The sequence below is a fragment of the Anomalospiza imberbis genome, chromosome 1 (assembly GCF_031753505.1).
Source record: "Anomalospiza imberbis isolate Cuckoo-Finch-1a 21T00152 chromosome 1, ASM3175350v1, whole genome shotgun sequence".
Taxonomy (NCBI): Eukaryota; Metazoa; Chordata; class Aves; order Passeriformes; family Viduidae; genus Anomalospiza; species Anomalospiza imberbis.
This window is the reverse complement of record NC_089681.1, coordinates 148,320,675-148,337,144: the sequence shown is the minus strand read 5'-3', so window position 1 is coordinate 148,337,144 and position 16,470 is coordinate 148,320,675. Positions and strand designations below refer to the sequence as shown.

General features: G+C 43.8%; 1 protein-coding gene across 1 annotated transcript in view; it reads left to right on the top strand.

Annotated features, from left to right (window-relative positions):
* The window catches only part of CRHR2 (corticotropin releasing hormone receptor 2), a 144,198-nt gene that overhangs the window by 93,341 nt on the left and 34,387 nt on the right, over nt 1–16,470 (top strand). Inside the window, 4 exon segments of the mRNA XM_068175640.1 lie at nt 6,760–6,814; nt 6,816–6,878; nt 9,458–9,611; nt 12,306–12,366. Of these exon segments, the coding sequence (XP_068031741.1) occupies nt 6,760–6,814; nt 6,816–6,878; nt 9,458–9,611; nt 12,306–12,366 (333 nt within the window).

Genomic DNA, 16,470 nt, shown 5'->3' with positions numbered 1-16,470 from the left:
GTGAGACAGTTCAGGTTGCTGGTGGCTGGAAACTGTCAGGGAACAACATGGTCTGTCCTCAGATCAAATAAAGGAGTTCTTGTGTATAATTTCTCACAATACACCTGACTCTTGAATTACTAATTAGGAAGGCCAAGGAGAAGCATGTTGGCTTTCACCTTAATTGCTTCTTCATGTCCAACCTGCTGCAGAGCTGAGCTGAGTGCTCTGTGTGTGTGGTGAGAGGGAGGCTCATCCCAGATCCCAGATAATCTCATCTGCTTTGGCCAGCACAGCAGAGACAGGCTCTGGCACTCTGGATTCACTGCAATACATCTTCCTGTAGACCCAGGGAGATTCACTGAGCTTGGAGTGGACCTCTAAGATCATTGACTCCAACCATTACCCCAGCACTGCCAGGTCCACCACTAAACCATGTCCCCAAATGCCACATCTAGATGTTTTTTTGAGTACTTCCAGCGATGGTGACTCCGCCACTGCCCTGGGCAGCCTGTTCCAATGCCTGACCACTCTTTCAACAAAGAAATTTTTCCTGATACCCAATCTAAACCTTCTCTGGTGCAACTTGAGGCCGTTTCCTCTGGTCCTGTCCCTGTCCCCTGGGAGCAGAGCCTGACCCCCACCTGGCTGCACCCTCCTGTCAGGGAGTTCTAGAGAGTGAGGAGGTCTCCCCTGAGCCTCCTCTTCTGCAGACTAAACACCCCTAGCTCCTCAGCTGCTCCTCATCAACTTGTGCTCCAGATTCTTCCCCAGCTTTGTTTCCCCTCTCTGCACAAGCTCCACTAGAGTTGTCCCCAAATGCCTGCAAATATAAAACAAGGCACTTCAAAACTCAGTCTCTCATAAGAGTGTGCTGTCACTTGTTACACTCCTCTACCCAAAGCCTTTGAAACAGGTTTGGTGTCGTGTAGACCAACCATGATGAAAAAAACCACAAAATTCTCCTGGTGACTCCATGCTTGGAGCCAGGTATTGATGATCTGCTGGTTCTTCCTCTTCCTTCCTTCATCATTCCCTCAAAATGGAAGGACAGAGAACGATATTTGTGCCTCTTGTTCCTTAACCAGTTGTCTGGAAGGACATGTCTGGAAGACATGAAAACATGAGGATGTCAAGACATGAAAACATGAGGATGTGAAGGCATGAAAACATGAGGATGTGAAGGCATGAAAACATGAGGAGATGAAGACATGAAAACATGAGGATGTGAAGGCATGAAAACATGAGGAGATGAGGACACCTCCGCTAAACCCACTCCTGTGCATCAGGCCCTGGTCAGAACCTCCTGCCCTTTCAGGAGGAGGTATCTGGATACCTTTCAGCAGGGATAGCACTGGTTCTTAAGAAATCATGAGGAGCCAATCAACCCTTTCATTTACAAAGCCAAGATGCCTCCAGTGACAATATATTTTCTCTCCATGTCAGAAATTGTCTGTCCTTTTCTCTTCTCAAGCAAATCCTTTTCCTTCTGCCTACTCCTTCACTCAGGGTGACACACACCCCTTGTTCGTGCCTGTCTGACCTTGCTGTGTTTCAGGGGGATATTTCCTGCCCAAAATCTGCTGTCAGGCACAGCCAGAAGTGAGATTGCTGCATGAACTGTGCGACTGCAGGATGCAGCACCAAGCACTCCTCCTAGCTTGCTCCCACAGCCCATGGATGAGCAGTTTCTTGCTGTCCAGATCCAGGCTTTTTCTGTTCCTTCACCCTGCAGCTCCCATAGGACAGGAGGGGGTGCATTTGTGAGGAAATGCCTCCTCATCCAGCCCTTGGGGGTGGGCAGACAAGCAGAGAAGAGGAGCCCACACAGACAAAGGTGTTCTACTGTGCGTAACAGGTTATGAGATCTCCAATCCATCATGTTAGTGGAGTAATCCATGGTCTGACCCCAGTGAACCTAAACCACAAAAGGAGTCCAGTGACTCCTGGGAGGAGCTGGGGCCACCAGTGAGGTCATTCAATGCATTTAAATGCAGCCTCTGATTCAGGAATATCTTCTGACTGCCAGGAGCAAGGAGGTAAGAGCAAGGACCAACTTGCAGTTCAACTCCCCTGTTTCCAGTGCTCTTTCCCAAGTTCATTTTTACTGATCCACACAGGGATTGAGTCCCAGCCTAAATGGCACATTGGTCTGAGTGAACATGGAAGTTCTTACGTCTTCATGTTCTGACCTCACTCTTTAAGTCTGTGGTGAGTGAATTGCTGCAGCTTCTCTCTTTATTGCATCCATCCTCAGACCCATGCACCAGGGAAGAGCTAGCAGAAGAGTCCAGCCAAAGCTTTGACCAGTGATTTTTATCTGAAAAGGATTAGAGTAGGAAGGAAATAATTAATTCCTCCTCAGTGGAAGCCCATAGCCTCAGTCTGTGGTGTCTTGTGAGGTGCCAGCCTTCAGGATCTCTGGGCTGGTGATTTGTGCTGCTGTTCTTGCTCCATTCAGCACACATCAAGGCTTGTAAAACAAGTGGAAATGGCATAAATGATGTTACCTGACATGAAGATGAATAGGAAACTTTCCATCATCCATTCCTTTGGGCTGGGGAACTCTGAATGGCTCTGTAAGTCACAATTCCTTGCCAGCAGTGCTGTAATTGTGTGTGAAGCAGGAGTTCAGCACCCAGTCCCCTCAGCTCCCATTTCTCCCCTCTCCCATGTGATTCTTTCCCTCTGGAGAGGCAGCTCTCTGCTCCCTGTGCTCTCATTTTCTCCATGTTGCCACTGCCACCACCCCCAGATTGTGATATCTCCCTCCTGAGGTAAGAACAACCCCAAATTTCTTAGCTTCTGGATTTTGAGGGAATTCATCCATGCCAGCCCCTGTGCCTCCAGAAAAGCTCAGTTCACTGACATTAACCCAGCTTCATGTGTTTTAAACTCCACCTCCTGCCAGTTGCAGCGTGATAGGAGTATTATTCTTCTGTGCTGCCTGCGAGGGCAGTTATTGCTGCTCCTGGAGCACAGGCTTGGTTACTTTTCCACTCCACAGAGCAAAGCCAATAATTAATCAAGGAAAAAGGAATGTGGGGCTCATTGTCATCAAAGACTGATACGAGTGTTTTAAGCTTTCAAAATGGGACAGGTAATTTTCATGGATAACAGGGTATTTACATTTAAATTAAGGCTCATAATTTTAAGCTACCTCCTATCTACAAAGAGCCAGGAAAAGACCTGTGGGGGATAAATGAGTATGAGTATTCTGAGTTTTTTTCCCCAGGCTTTGAGATGAATGAATGTGACAAGGTCAGCTTTGTCCTTTCAGCAAACATTAGCTGTGCTGCAGGTCTCCTGTTGTCCAGCACTTTTGTTGCCCAGTTTGGGAAGTGTCCTTCATTCAGTGCCCACCTCAGAGTCCAGCCTGGCTGCAGAGGTGAGTTCTGTGCACAGGGTGAGCTCCTGAGCCCAGCAGAGCACTCTCACTTGAATAAAGCCTGGAATGAGGAGACCCTTTCCTCAGTACCCCTCCAGATGCTTTACACCTGCTAAATTACAATAACTCTCCCCACTTGAAAATGAGAGCAGCTTTCTCAGGTGGCTGCCCAGAGATTGTTCCCCTGTTCCATGGACTGCAGCCCTGCTGTGCCCTGCAGCCTTCACACTTTGTGATCCTGCAGATTCTCCCTCCCCACTACAAACCTGACACAGTTATTTCTCAAGCTTTCCCTGCCCTTGGCTGTGAATTGCATTACTGCCACTGATTTCTGTGCTGGTGGTAGTTAGAAGACAGAACCATGGGCTCTGGGCTCAGACACTAACAAACAATAACAAACTTTCAGTGTCCAGTTGGGATTCTTATTAAAAAAAAAAAAAAATGAGAGGGGAAAAAAAAAGGGAAAAGGTTAAAAACATTCTGCGCCTGGGGTCACGTCACTGCCTGAGTTACTTGAGAAAGTCTGTGACACTTTCAGACATCTCTCAGATTATCTTTCATGGCTCTGTTAGCCCCAAAGACAGGAAGCTTTTTAGCAGGTGAAAGCATCTATTTACCATCCAAGCCACAAACCCAGTGTCTTCAGAAGGGAATGAGACAGTGGTGTGAGGTTACTCATACCCAAAATATGACTTTTGCTAAAGGCAGTGGGACAGGAGAGCCAATTGTCCCTGTTTCATGTCCGAAGCCAAAGCTTCAGGCTTCATTTTGGTCAATTCCAGCTGCTGGGCACATTTATACTTTGCTTAATTTTACACCAGGAGCACATCTTCCCTCCACAAACGGGGCTTTTGGAAAACAAGGAGTGTTTTGATAATTTTCTGTTAAGATTGGAGGTTTCCAACACAGACCAGACCCTCTTGCTCTGGGTTCTGCACAGACATCACTAAAAATCTGAAGGATGCAGAGTGATGGGCAAAGAATAAAAACCAGTAGGAACCAAGAAGCAGTAAGGAGCACAAAGATCATGTAGGCACTAGATAAAAACATAGAACCATAGAATTGCTAAGGTTGGGAAAGAAGAGATCATCAAATCCACTGAGTTTGTCGAAGACAATGTGGTTTTGATGACTGGGATCTTCCTGGGGGAAAAAATCTCTTTTTTATGATCCAAAAACCTACAACTCTTTATTTGATCTTGTTTGTCTGTCTGCCCAGTCCAATGTCCTGCTGTAAATCTTGTGGCAAAAAGATTTCTCCTAGCCAGATTTAGTGATGTTCCAGCTTATGGGATGATTAAAGTAAAAAAATATCTAAATATATCTATATCTAAAAGGATGCCTGCAGCAAGGATTTTTCCCCCCCATTCCTTTATCTTACCTTTGCCAAGAAATACATCCAGACGGCAAGTGTGCCAAATCTCTTTTGTTGTTAAAGCTCTCAAAAGCAATTAATGTCATCTCAATAACTCACAGTTTGACCTGAATTTCCTTAGTTTTAGTCCCCTGCCTCCTTCTCTCCCTAGAAGCAATGTCTCAAACTCATCCTTTCATTTGCTAATCCTTGACCTGGAGGGAGTGAATAAAACTGATAGGTGAAGGGGAGCTGCAGGACATTTTTGGGCAGGATGATGCACAGGGGACAGCCCTGAGCAGGATGTTTCAGAGCCAGGTGCTCTCCAGGAGCTCAGCATGGGCAGCTTGGTTGCCTCATTTCTTTGAAAGCCAAACCCTGAACCTCAGCCTTTTGTTAACAGTGAAATTCTCAGAGTGAGATGGGTCTGACACATCTGAGAGCAGCGTTTTGGAGTTTGTAGCTTAAATAAAAGAGAAAGGGTCTGAGCAGCTGGAGATTTGTTCTCCAAATTAACTCATCATGAGTCACTGAGGCTCTCAAACCAAATACCAATTTCATTCTGGCAGTCTGAGCTGTTAAACTCAGAGCTGATTTTAACATTGGCTTAGCAGGTTTATACCTCTGAGTGTCTCTCTGTAAGAATCTCATATGTGGGAGGTCTTCTATTTCTTTTTTTTTTTTTTTTTTTAACTGAATTGCTTGAAATCTCTGCGAGATTTGTGTGGCTGAAGGACATCACAGAATTCCTTCTGGCCCTAAGACTGACTAATTTAGTCCTAGGAACAGTACAATGAGTGTTTTATGGTAGGAAAATAGTGTTTGTTGTTAAGAAGAGTGGCTTGTTTGCCTTGCAAAAGACCTGAGGCAAGAAAAAGTTGTTTTCTGGATTGTGCCTCTCTTTTTGTTGCCCCCTGATTGGGGTGAGATCAGTCCCTTCAAGCTGAGCAGCTTTGAGCCACTTTCTGTGTTTGTCCCACATTATCTGGCACCTTCTCTGGCAAGCAGGGAGCCTGATATGGTCACTGCCAAATCCCAGGAAGTGCTCTGGCTCTTAGAACCCCAGTGGAAGTGATTTTCATAAATGGAGGGGTTTGCTTTTAGCTGAGAAAAGATGGTTTAATTGAAGATTCTGTAACTGCTACGCTGCAACTTGGCACTTGCCAGCCTTTACCAGCTCACAAAGAATCAGAAGAGAAATGTTCTGGTCTTAAATGACTGAACCTGTCATGAGCAACTCTGTCTTGCTTCGGTGATTTTTTGTTTTCTGGCAATGGCATCATGCCCTGGCTGCCTCCTGGAGCCAGTTCCAGCAGCAAGTGTATGTATTTCAGATGTGCCCTCTTTTGTTTTATGGCACTGTGTCCCAGCTTACTGTAGCTCATATTTTACATTGTGCTCATAAATTGCATTGCACCTGAATGGGGGCTGGGGAGGGACCAAAAACAGACACAAATATTTCCTGATGAAGGAGGATGTGCAGCTCTGCCTCATTTAAGGTACAAGTTTAAGCCAGCTAAGCCCAGGATTGCAAAGCAGGCAGTTTGGGCTCTCCTGTTGCATTAATCCAGACTCAACAGGTGAGCCTGTTCAAGAATGAACCAAATATAAACTATTCCAGCTTTGCCACTCAAGCACAAATATTTGTCACTGAATCTCCTTTTGTGAGCAACTCAGCAGCCTCCAGGGCAGCCTGATTGTTCAGAGGATTTCTACCAATTCCCAGTTGTTCTAGAGATGGAGGGAAGGGGAGCAAAACTAATAACCAAGGATGAAATGACAGTTTGAATGTTTGATTTTTTTTTCCAGTAGATCTAAGCAGTTTCACTTGCTTGACTTGATTCAGTTGTGTTGTCAAGACAAATTGCTGTCCATGGCTTTGCAAAAACACAGACCTCCTGTTTCATAGAGTAACAGAGGGATTGCAGGGGGATAAACTGTGCAATGAACAGAACTTACTCATTTGTTTTATATGGTTGTTGATGTGTGTGTGGATATATTCATTATATATGTTCACTTCAGTGTGTTTCCCTGCTCAGGAGTATCAGATGCCTGCGGAATATTATCCACTGGAACTTGATCACCACGTTCATTCCTGAGGAATGTGATGTGGTTTCTGCTTCAAATGATAGATCACAACATCCACGAGAGCAATGAGGTGGGTGCAGGGAGGTGGCAGGGCCCTGCCCTGGAGCTCAGGGTGCTGAGTTTCTTTGTATGGATATTTCAAGGGACATTTATCCACGTGCTCAGAGAGACTTCCATGCTTGCCTTCATTTCAGTGTCAGCTGGGCGCTCATCATCCTTGATTAGCTCTTCAAATGTAAGATTTGACATCTGAACTTCAGTCCCATGCTTTGGGAAAACCAATAGAGGAATCATTACTGCCCACATAAAGAAGATGTCCATGCATTAATCTCTATTATTGCTCATCCAGATGCTCCTTTGAGAAAATGTAAATTCTGTTAATTCAGTGTTTGCTCTGTTTGTGCTTCTGGCAGTTTCACACTCCAGAAGATGGAGTTTAGGAGCTTTATGGTCAACAGTTTCATGCTGTGTGACTTGCCCTCATGATTATGCTGCAAATCTTTACTGAGATTTTTACAGTTATTTAGGAAAAATCTGTTGGAGACAGGACTCAAATACCTCTTAAAATGTGAGCACAAAGTGACAATGAAAATATAAACCTGCAAATACAAGTATGGATCATCACATGCCCCAGTTTTCATTAACTCATCTTTTCTCTGCAGCCTTTTTGGGGAAAAGCTTGTGATAACTTTGTTATGTGATTGTGGGATAAGTCAGTCAAAATAACACCACCAGAATGAATGGGAACATCATTTATTTTAGCTATTGATGTGATCTCTTCTGTGTTGATCAGTGGAGATTAAATAACAGGTACAGAAGCATCAATGTGGAAATATTTTGCATTAAGTTTATAATGCTTGCAAAAAAAAACCAAGAAGGAATTGGTGAAGTTATCTGGAGCCTAATGGTGGGTACATGTGGGGATCAGAATCCTCAGGCAAATAAACAGAAACATGTGAACAAAGGGCTCTGCAATTGTATTCAATTCTATTCCATTTTAATAAATCCACAAAGGACTTGCTCAAAATTCATTTCATCCTGGTCTCCTATGGAAGTAGTGCAGGGGGAGATCTCACCACCATTATTTGTATTTGTTTGTCCCAGAATCTTCCCAATCCATGGAAAGGAAAGGAAAGGAAAGGAAAGGAAAGGAAAGGAAAGGAAAGGAAAGGAAAAGGAAAGGAAAGGAAAGAAAGGAAGGAAAGGAAAGAAGGGAAGGGAAGGGAAGGGAAGGGAAGGGAAGGGAAGGGAAGGGAAGGGAAGGGAAGGGAAGGGAAGGGAAGGGAAGGGAAGGGAAGGGAAGGGAAGGGAAGGGAAGGGAAGGGAAGGGAAGGGAAGGGAAGGGAAGGGAAGGGAAGGGAAGGGAAGGGAAGGGAAGGGAAGGGAAGGGAAGGGAAGGGAAGGGAAGGGAAGGGAAGGGAAGGGAAGGGAGGGGAAGGGAGGGGAAGGGAAAGGAAAGGGAAAGGGAAAGGGAAAGGGAAAGGGAAAGGGAAAGGGAAAGGGAAAGGAAAGGAAATTTGGTTTAAACAAACGTTTGAAAACAAAATGTTTAAGCTTCTTCTGGGTTGTTTTTGGCTTTAATCCTATTTTAATTGTGAAGCCAAACTGAATTTCAAATGTTAATGAAATAATACAGAAATGAAAGTGTTAATACATCCAAAAGATTTCTTCTTTTTATTTCCATTCAACACACAGAAGGGATCACAACTTGCGGATGAGCTGTCATTTTGTAAGTGTGCTTCTTGCCCAGTAAATTCTCAAACCTCAGAATTTTACTGGGTTTGGTGGTGCATCTGTTGCTCTGTTGGCTGCCTATGAAGGCTAAAATAAAATTAACTGCGGGTAAAAGTTGGAAGTATTCACTAGAGTTAATTAAAAGGCTGGAGAATGGTGAGACCAAAATGGCCAAAATCAGTGATAGTAGAGAACCCAGGTAACAAGAGTTGTGCTTCAGGGAGTGCCTGCTTGGTAAGAAGGAAGTTTTCCCAGACTTAGGTGAGCAGCACTGTGGGAATTACTCTTGGTTCCTTGTGATTTATTGCTGGGATGTTCCCATCTGGAGCTAATTGTGCTTCCCACAGCAGTGCTCTCACTGCACAGCCGTTCTGGGGAGAAAAAAAACACATTTTCTCACATTTTACAAAAAAATCCTGTTGAGTTGTGGCAAAATTCAGAGGTGACGTGAGGTGGTATGATTTATAGAATGAAGCACCACTGGCAGGAACAGGGGGGATAAATTGGCTGATAAAAACATGTCTTTAAAGTTTTGGTTTTTTTTCCTTAAATATCAGTTGTGCTCCTTCCCCTCAGTGGAAATTAAGCAAGACTGTGACATTGGCACAGCTCACCTGTGGTGACATGACCTGCTCCTCTTGGAGGCTTTTTCTGGAGCCTGAATTTTCCAGACAGGTTTGGTACAGCAGATCCTGCATGTTATGGTCAAAGCCAGCCTCAGCAGAAGGTCACAGATGGATCTGTGAGTTCCTGTCAGCACCTAGAATGTTGTGATTCCAAGCCACAGGATAAATCTACTTCCCATGAGTGAATTCTACCACTGATTTTTTTTTATTTTAAGGGAATAACGACATACAGAATCTTTTAAATGTTCTCACCATGATTTTAAAATATTCTTTTCTGTTCCCTTTCCAGCCCTGGTGTCGATGTATTACCACTGTCTACAATTACTTTGTGGTGACCAACTTCTTCTGGATGTTTGTGGAAGGCTGCTACTTACACACTGCTATAGTGATGACCTACTCCACAGATAAGCTGAGGAAATGGGTCTTTCTCTTCATAGGATGGTGTAAGTGACCTTTGTGGTTAAAATGGTGTTCTGTGGTACCTGGCATTCAAGTGTTAAAGACAAAGAGAGGCAAGAATAAATATTGTAAATCCCCCTGGGTGAAATCTGGACCACTCAGTTTGAACAGACACTTCCAAGTGAGAGGCTGACTTGTAAAAAGAGCCTCATTATCTGCCAGTCCAGCCCCACAGCTGCTGAGGGATTTGTTCCTAGAAAACAAAGAGTCACACATCATCTTTGGACTGTCCTTGGGGCTACTCAAGGACTCAGCTGTGGCAAGGCTGCCTTTGGGATGCTGTGGTCAGTTATGGTTCCTGAGGTCAGAAAGGGATGTGGAGAAAACTGGAGAGATTCTCCAGGTGGAAATGTGAGGAGAGATTCTCCAGGTGGAAATGTGATCAGGGATCTAAAGGACATGAGCTGTGATGTGAGGCTGAAGGAGCTGAGCTGCTTTAATCTGGCCAAGAGGAAGATGAGGAGGAATCTGTTTGGTACCAGGAGTGATCTGGAAGATAATTACAAAGATGATGGAGCCAAATTCTGCTTGCTAATAGCAGATGTTGTAAAAAGGAACAATCATAAACTGCAGACTGGGAGGTTCCAGTTGGATGTTAAGAAAACAGAAAATGTACCAGGAGATGGTGGAACACTGCAACTTGTGACTTTAAAGCTGTGAGACCTCTGACCTTGGGGTTATTAAAAATTTAGCCAGGCTAAGCCCTGGCTGAGGTGGGTGAGTATTGATGGCTCTGCTCAGAGCAGGAAATTTGAGCAAACACCTTCAGAGATCCTTCCCAACCAACATCTCCATGTTTTGAACTCAGCCAGAAGATGTTTGGCAGGACAAGCCCCATGCAGGCAGCTTGTTCACTTGACTGAAAATCTGAGGTCAAACAGAACTAGTGAATCTAGCAGTTCTTTTCTCTTGAAGGAAGAAAGGTGGGAAAAAGTCACCAATATTTTCTTTTGTGAAAGTAGAATGACATTTTGTTCAGAAGTGCCTCTCCCTCTCTGCAGAAGTAATTGGATTGCAGTTCTGAAGGCAGAAACAGCCTTTGAAACAAAATATGTCGTTCAGTCCAAAAATCAAATGGGAGGAAAGAGGAGTTGTAGTAGAAAGAAGATGGTTATTTGGGGAGTTGATTGAATTTTTTCCCCAATAGTTTTCAATTCTCTCAGCAAACTGAAAGATCAGCTGCTTACACAGCTCTCCCCCAGACTGGTTTGATCCCTGGTGTTGTCACTCCCTACCTCTGTCAGAATCCTCCAGGTCTCTCATCACTAATGTAGGAGTGCTGTGAGCTGAATAAACCTTTCCAGCCACCTTCTGGGTGCATTCTGGCTCTGCTCTGCCTCCTCATACACATTTTTTTTACCAGTCTTATTCTCAAATCCCTATTCTTCACTTAACAAGGAAAAGTAAAATGTTTTCCTTCAGGAGAGGGCACATGGCTCCATTTTCTCTGTCCATTCCTCCCAAGAACATGGGGAAATGACTGCACCAGACCCTTTGAGTGGGTGGTGAACAGGATGAAACAAAACACAGTCATTTGAAGGGCACAGGAGCCACCAGGGATGCTGGGGCAGGAGATCAGAGCTGCTCTACTCCTTGCTGAGGTTAAAGTTAACCCCTCAGCAACTCAGCCCCATCCCCTCTGTGTCGTGGTTCTCTTTCCATCTCTTCAAAGCCTCCATTTCCCACAGAAGGAAAAGTGGGAAGGTTAAAGGAGACAAAATTGTGTCAGAGACAAGTGCACCTCTGCTCCTCCATGTTACTCTCACTGCAGATACTCGTGAGAGTCACTGGGGCTCTGTCCATGCACTCACCTCAGTGATTTCTGTGGTTTCATAGACATGAACCTGCAGTTGGGAATGGGGGATGGAGCTGGTGAGCCTGGACTTGTTTGGGTTTTCCTGAGGTGAGAAGTTAAAGGGGGAATGGAGGGGGAAAAACCTCCCCTTTTAATTTTGACATGGGTCTAGTCCTTGCCTGAGTGTGAGTCAAGAGGCCTCCTCCATTTACTCCTTCTCCCTTCCAGGTCCCTCCTGCAGCAAATCCCCTTCAAACCAGCTGGTTTGGAAGGCCTAACACAAGCACTTGTTAGGGAGTGAAGTGATGTCTGTAAAGTTAAAAGTAGCCGGATCCTTCAGAAAGAGAAATAAACCAAAAATTCTGATACTGCAAGATTCTTTCTCACAATCCTGTTTCATAAGGAACAATGAACTCAAAAAAAACTGTTGAAAGTTTTGAAACTGTGCTTCATCTAGAGATCCCAGTATGCTTACAAGCTTCTTGGAGCCTGGGAAATAAAAACCTAAACACCCACTTCCAAGTACTGTCTTTAAAGATTCTGCCATACCAGCTGCAAGAAAATGAAAAGGGACCAAAACTGCTTTTAAGTCAGCCAAAATTATTCTGGTCACTCCTATGGAAATATAGGCATTTATGTGTGTTTGTTAATATTTTTACTGACTTTCCTTACTGGTACTAAAGTTTTCTTTTTTCATTTTTAAATTAAAATATCTTAGCAGTGGTGATGTCTCAAGCAGACCAAGATAAGACCACTATTATTTAGAGTCTCCCATTCATTAACTCAGACTCTCCTCACACAAATCTGAATTTACTTTGGTACCATGGACACATCCATCCATCCATGATTAACCTTTTTTTTTTTTTTTTTTTTGCTCCTGCAGGTATTCCCTGCCCAATCATCATTGCCTGGGCCATTGGCAAGCTGTATTATGAAAATGAACAGTAAGTGATGTTAATATTTGTGTTTGTGTGCCTCTCTAAACAAATTAGGAAATGAATACACATCCAAACCATATCCCAGGTCACACATTCCTGCTCCCCCTGGCTGTGCATTTCCTTCTTCCTCGGTCTGAGGAGCTGCTCCTTGCTCAGCCATTCCCAGTGCCTGCCTGTCCTGCCTGATTTCTTACACGTGGCATTGGAGAGCTCTTGTTCCCCAAGAAAAATGTCCCTAAAGAGCTGCCAGGTCTGATCAGTTCCTCTGTCCCTAAGGACAGGTTCCCAGGGGGATTTCATCCACTGATTCTTCAAGCAGCTGGAAGTTCCTCTTCTGAAATCCAAGGTCCTGACTTTGCTCCTTGCCAGAGCTTTTGTCCGTTTGTCCTGAGCACTGGGGGAATCATGTGCTGCTCCCAGGAGGTCAGACCCAGCCAGATGGACACAGGCAGCAAACATGGACTTCCCTTCAGCTTCCAAGACTGTTTGAAACTGCCCAAAATTCAGGAAAAACGGGAATTTCCTCTTTCTCCATCTGAGTATCCATTTGCGTTGTGTGGAGGTTGAGCTGGGGTTCAGGTTGTGTAGCTCATTGTAGTTTAAAAGCTCAAAATAAAAAAAAAATGTTAAAAAATGCTTCAAGCAACTTCCTGACTTTTTAATATTTGTATTTAATAGAGATCTTTAATAGTAGAGATCTTTAATATCTATTAATATTAATTAAATAGAGATCATTTCCTGCACAGTAAGGCAACTATAGTTGGTCCTGTGGCAAATAGCCTGCCTGGGGTTTATCAGTTCTTTAGCAAAATACGGCAACTTTGGAAAAAAAAAAAGTACTGTTAAATCTCAATTTAAAAAATCACACACAAATTATTAAGAGCTATTGCAGTAATTTCATTGATGGGCATTTGCTAAGGGGAAGAATATTAGTGAGATCTAATTAACAATAGTGATAAAACCTAGTGGTGGGTTTGGTTATATAAAGAACTCTCAAAGATCCCTGAAGAATATTAAGTAGTGCTACTCAACAGAAATGTGTTTTACATATCTGAGTCTTACCACAACTGTCTTCCTGAATTGTCCTCTTCAATATTCAGGGGGTGTTTATGTATCCTTCCAGAGGTAAAAAAATAATAAAAAGTGGCTAAATGGCTTTTATTTCACACAAATGCACCAAGTAATTATCAGAGAGGCACCAAATAATTGTCAGTGATTTTAAGTTTCTCTTTTTGCTTTCAAACAAATTATTTTATTGCAGGAACAATGGCTTGTGTTGGATTTAAAGTAAGAGTTCAGATGACTGGCAGAACAGTTTGCCATACCTTAGCTAAAAGTCCTGGTTGGAACACTTAAGACTCTAAATAGGAAACATTGCTAATCAATTGCAGACATTTATAATGTTTCTGGCAAATAACTGTTTCCTCTGAGCATTACTCACCCCATTTAATTAGAAATATTTAGATTGCAGTGTAACAGATCTGGTTTATAACCTAATGAGATGAACACAGACCTAAAGAAGCTGCTGGGTTTTTTTTTCTCCACTACCTACAAAAGGAGCCTTGGAGCAGCAGCACCCCTGGAGAGTTCTGTGTTGCAGAGTCTGTCCTTGGCCACAACCTTGTTTTCTCACTGTGGAAATAAATCCACATTAATTCTTCACTCAGCACAACCTTGGTCTAACACTGGACTTCAGATAATAAATTTCAGCATTTTGGTCTTCCAGCTAAGCAACATTTAAATTCCAAAGAGCAACAAGAGCAGCTTTTGCCCTGGAACCTCATTTGTGCTCTACCAGCTCAGTTCCAAATTCTTTGCTGACTTTTTCTAGCCCTGTAAGTTCTGCCATATGCCTCAGTCTGCTTTGTATTAGTCCCACTGCTGGGACAGCCAGCTTCCCAGGAACTCTTTGCTTCTCTCAGTTCTCTGAGTTTCAGGCAATAAAAAAAAGTTCTCCCAAAATACCCTTCAAAGTCTTCTCTCAAATGTAGATCTTGCAAGTTCTGGAGAAATTTGTTTCCTACCCTGGCATATCTTGTAATTTTTTTTCATGTCTTTCCAGTTACATTAAAAAATAAAATTCAAAACCACGGTTTTATTCATTAAGGCTGCTCTGGGGATTCTTCTTGGATGATAACTTGGCTGGAGGAAGTACCTTATTCCAAGTCTTGCGCTCATGCCCAAATTTTGGAAGATGAGTTGCAAAATTATCAATTCACACTCAGTGCACCAGGGAATAGCAGACATCTTTCACATTTCTAAAACATTCAAAGCTCCCTCATTCATTTGGAACTTAAAGGATGTGGGAATTGAGCCAAGAAAAGGCAAATAATTGCGGGGTACTGAAGTGTTCCTGATTCCACTGCGTACCTCAACACTCCTGTCCACTCAGAGCATCTTGCAATGGGCAAGCAGCTCCTCCTGTTTTAGCAAACACCAAATTTTGGAGAGAGGCATTGAGGGCATGGTGTGACCCACAAGGATCCCATCTGAGCCAGAGCTTTCCTGATCCCAGTTCATTTCCCCAGGACTAGTGAGGTCGACAGGCTCCAACCTCTTTGAGGCAACCTATTACATCTTGCTGCTTGTAAAAGTGCAAATGTGGCTCTGTGGTCTCCCTGGCTCAGGAATTACCCTTGTTTCCATGGCTCCAGTGGCACTAAATTACTGTTTCACAAAGCAAACATGGGGAAGGCATAACTTTTGCTGTATAGATTTGTTATGGGGTATCCATGACAGGGAAGAAAACTCTCAGACCCGTGAACTCCAAAATCTACTTCCTAAGGGATCTGCAGCTCCAATGATCTCAGCCTTAAGGAATTATGAATGCAAAGCTGTATTAGCTTGGTGGAATCCTGGATGCAGACCCCGTGGCTGTATCTGTAATACTGAATTAGCTGGGCCTGGATTAATTCCTAGGGCTCAACTTCCAAATAGCATGGAATAATTCACACAAGGTTTATCATTAAACCTTCTTGGCCTCCAAAATCGGGGGAGCTGCAGTTTGTGGACTACTGGGAATGTCCTCTGGCTCCTGCTAGCTCCAGATTTGTTCCCCAGGAATAGTTTTGGCCTTGGTTAGTTTTTGGCCTGGACCAAAACTACCCCAAGGAAAACGGAATGGTGTGAGTTCAGACCTGAGCCCAGTCTCTCATTCATTGACCAACATAAACAGAGCAGATTTATTATTGTCAGTGAAGAGGATGAAGTGAGTGTGAGTGTGGGCTGCTGTGAAATCACAGGGTTCTTTTGTTGTGTAACACAGCAGGGAGAAAAACACTTGGAATTAGAGGAAGTCAAGGCAGTGCTCGGTCACATGTGGCACATCCAGGCTCTCCCCTGCTCTGAGGCCACTCAGTTCACCTGTGATTCCACTTCCCCTGAGTCCACTGCCCAGCCTGTTTTGGGTCATCCCAGACAGTCTGGAAGGGGATGTTGGAGCAGGAATTTGGTGGCTTCACGGGATGGCTCTGCTCTGTCTGCTGGCTTTGGTGGCCATGGAATCATTAGGGTTGGAAAAGGCCTCTCAGGTCGTGGAGCCCAGCCACTCATCAGCACTGCCAGGTCCTCCACTAACCCATGTCCCCAGGTGCCACATCTACGTGGTTTTTGAGCACTTCCAGAGTCCCCTGTGGTCCCCAGATTCATTCAAAGTCAATGGGATGATTCCTTATCCATTCAGTGTTTTATTTAGACAGCATTTTCATGCAGCTCGAGACATTGCTTTAATTAGCAGCCCTTACTTTGTGGAATGTGTCTCTGGGCACTGCAATGGATAACAGGGTTTTTTTTCTCTTACACAGAATATTTCTTTAATCCCTTTTTTCAGACATCTCCTGCATCCTTTTTACAGCAGGTTCTCATATTTCTTGTAAATATTTACACAGGCAATAGCCAAAACCATAGAGGGAAACATGAATGTTCTAATGGAAGGGGAAAGTGGGGCTCAGATCTGTGTCCAACAACAGGTGATGTGCAGCAGAAAATTCCATTCCTTGCTGATTATTTATGTATAAACAGTGCAGTGAGTAAAGGAACACCTCTCTAAAATATCCTTCATATTGCAGTCTAAAAGAAGTGAATTTACCTTTACAAATTGTTTTCTTATTT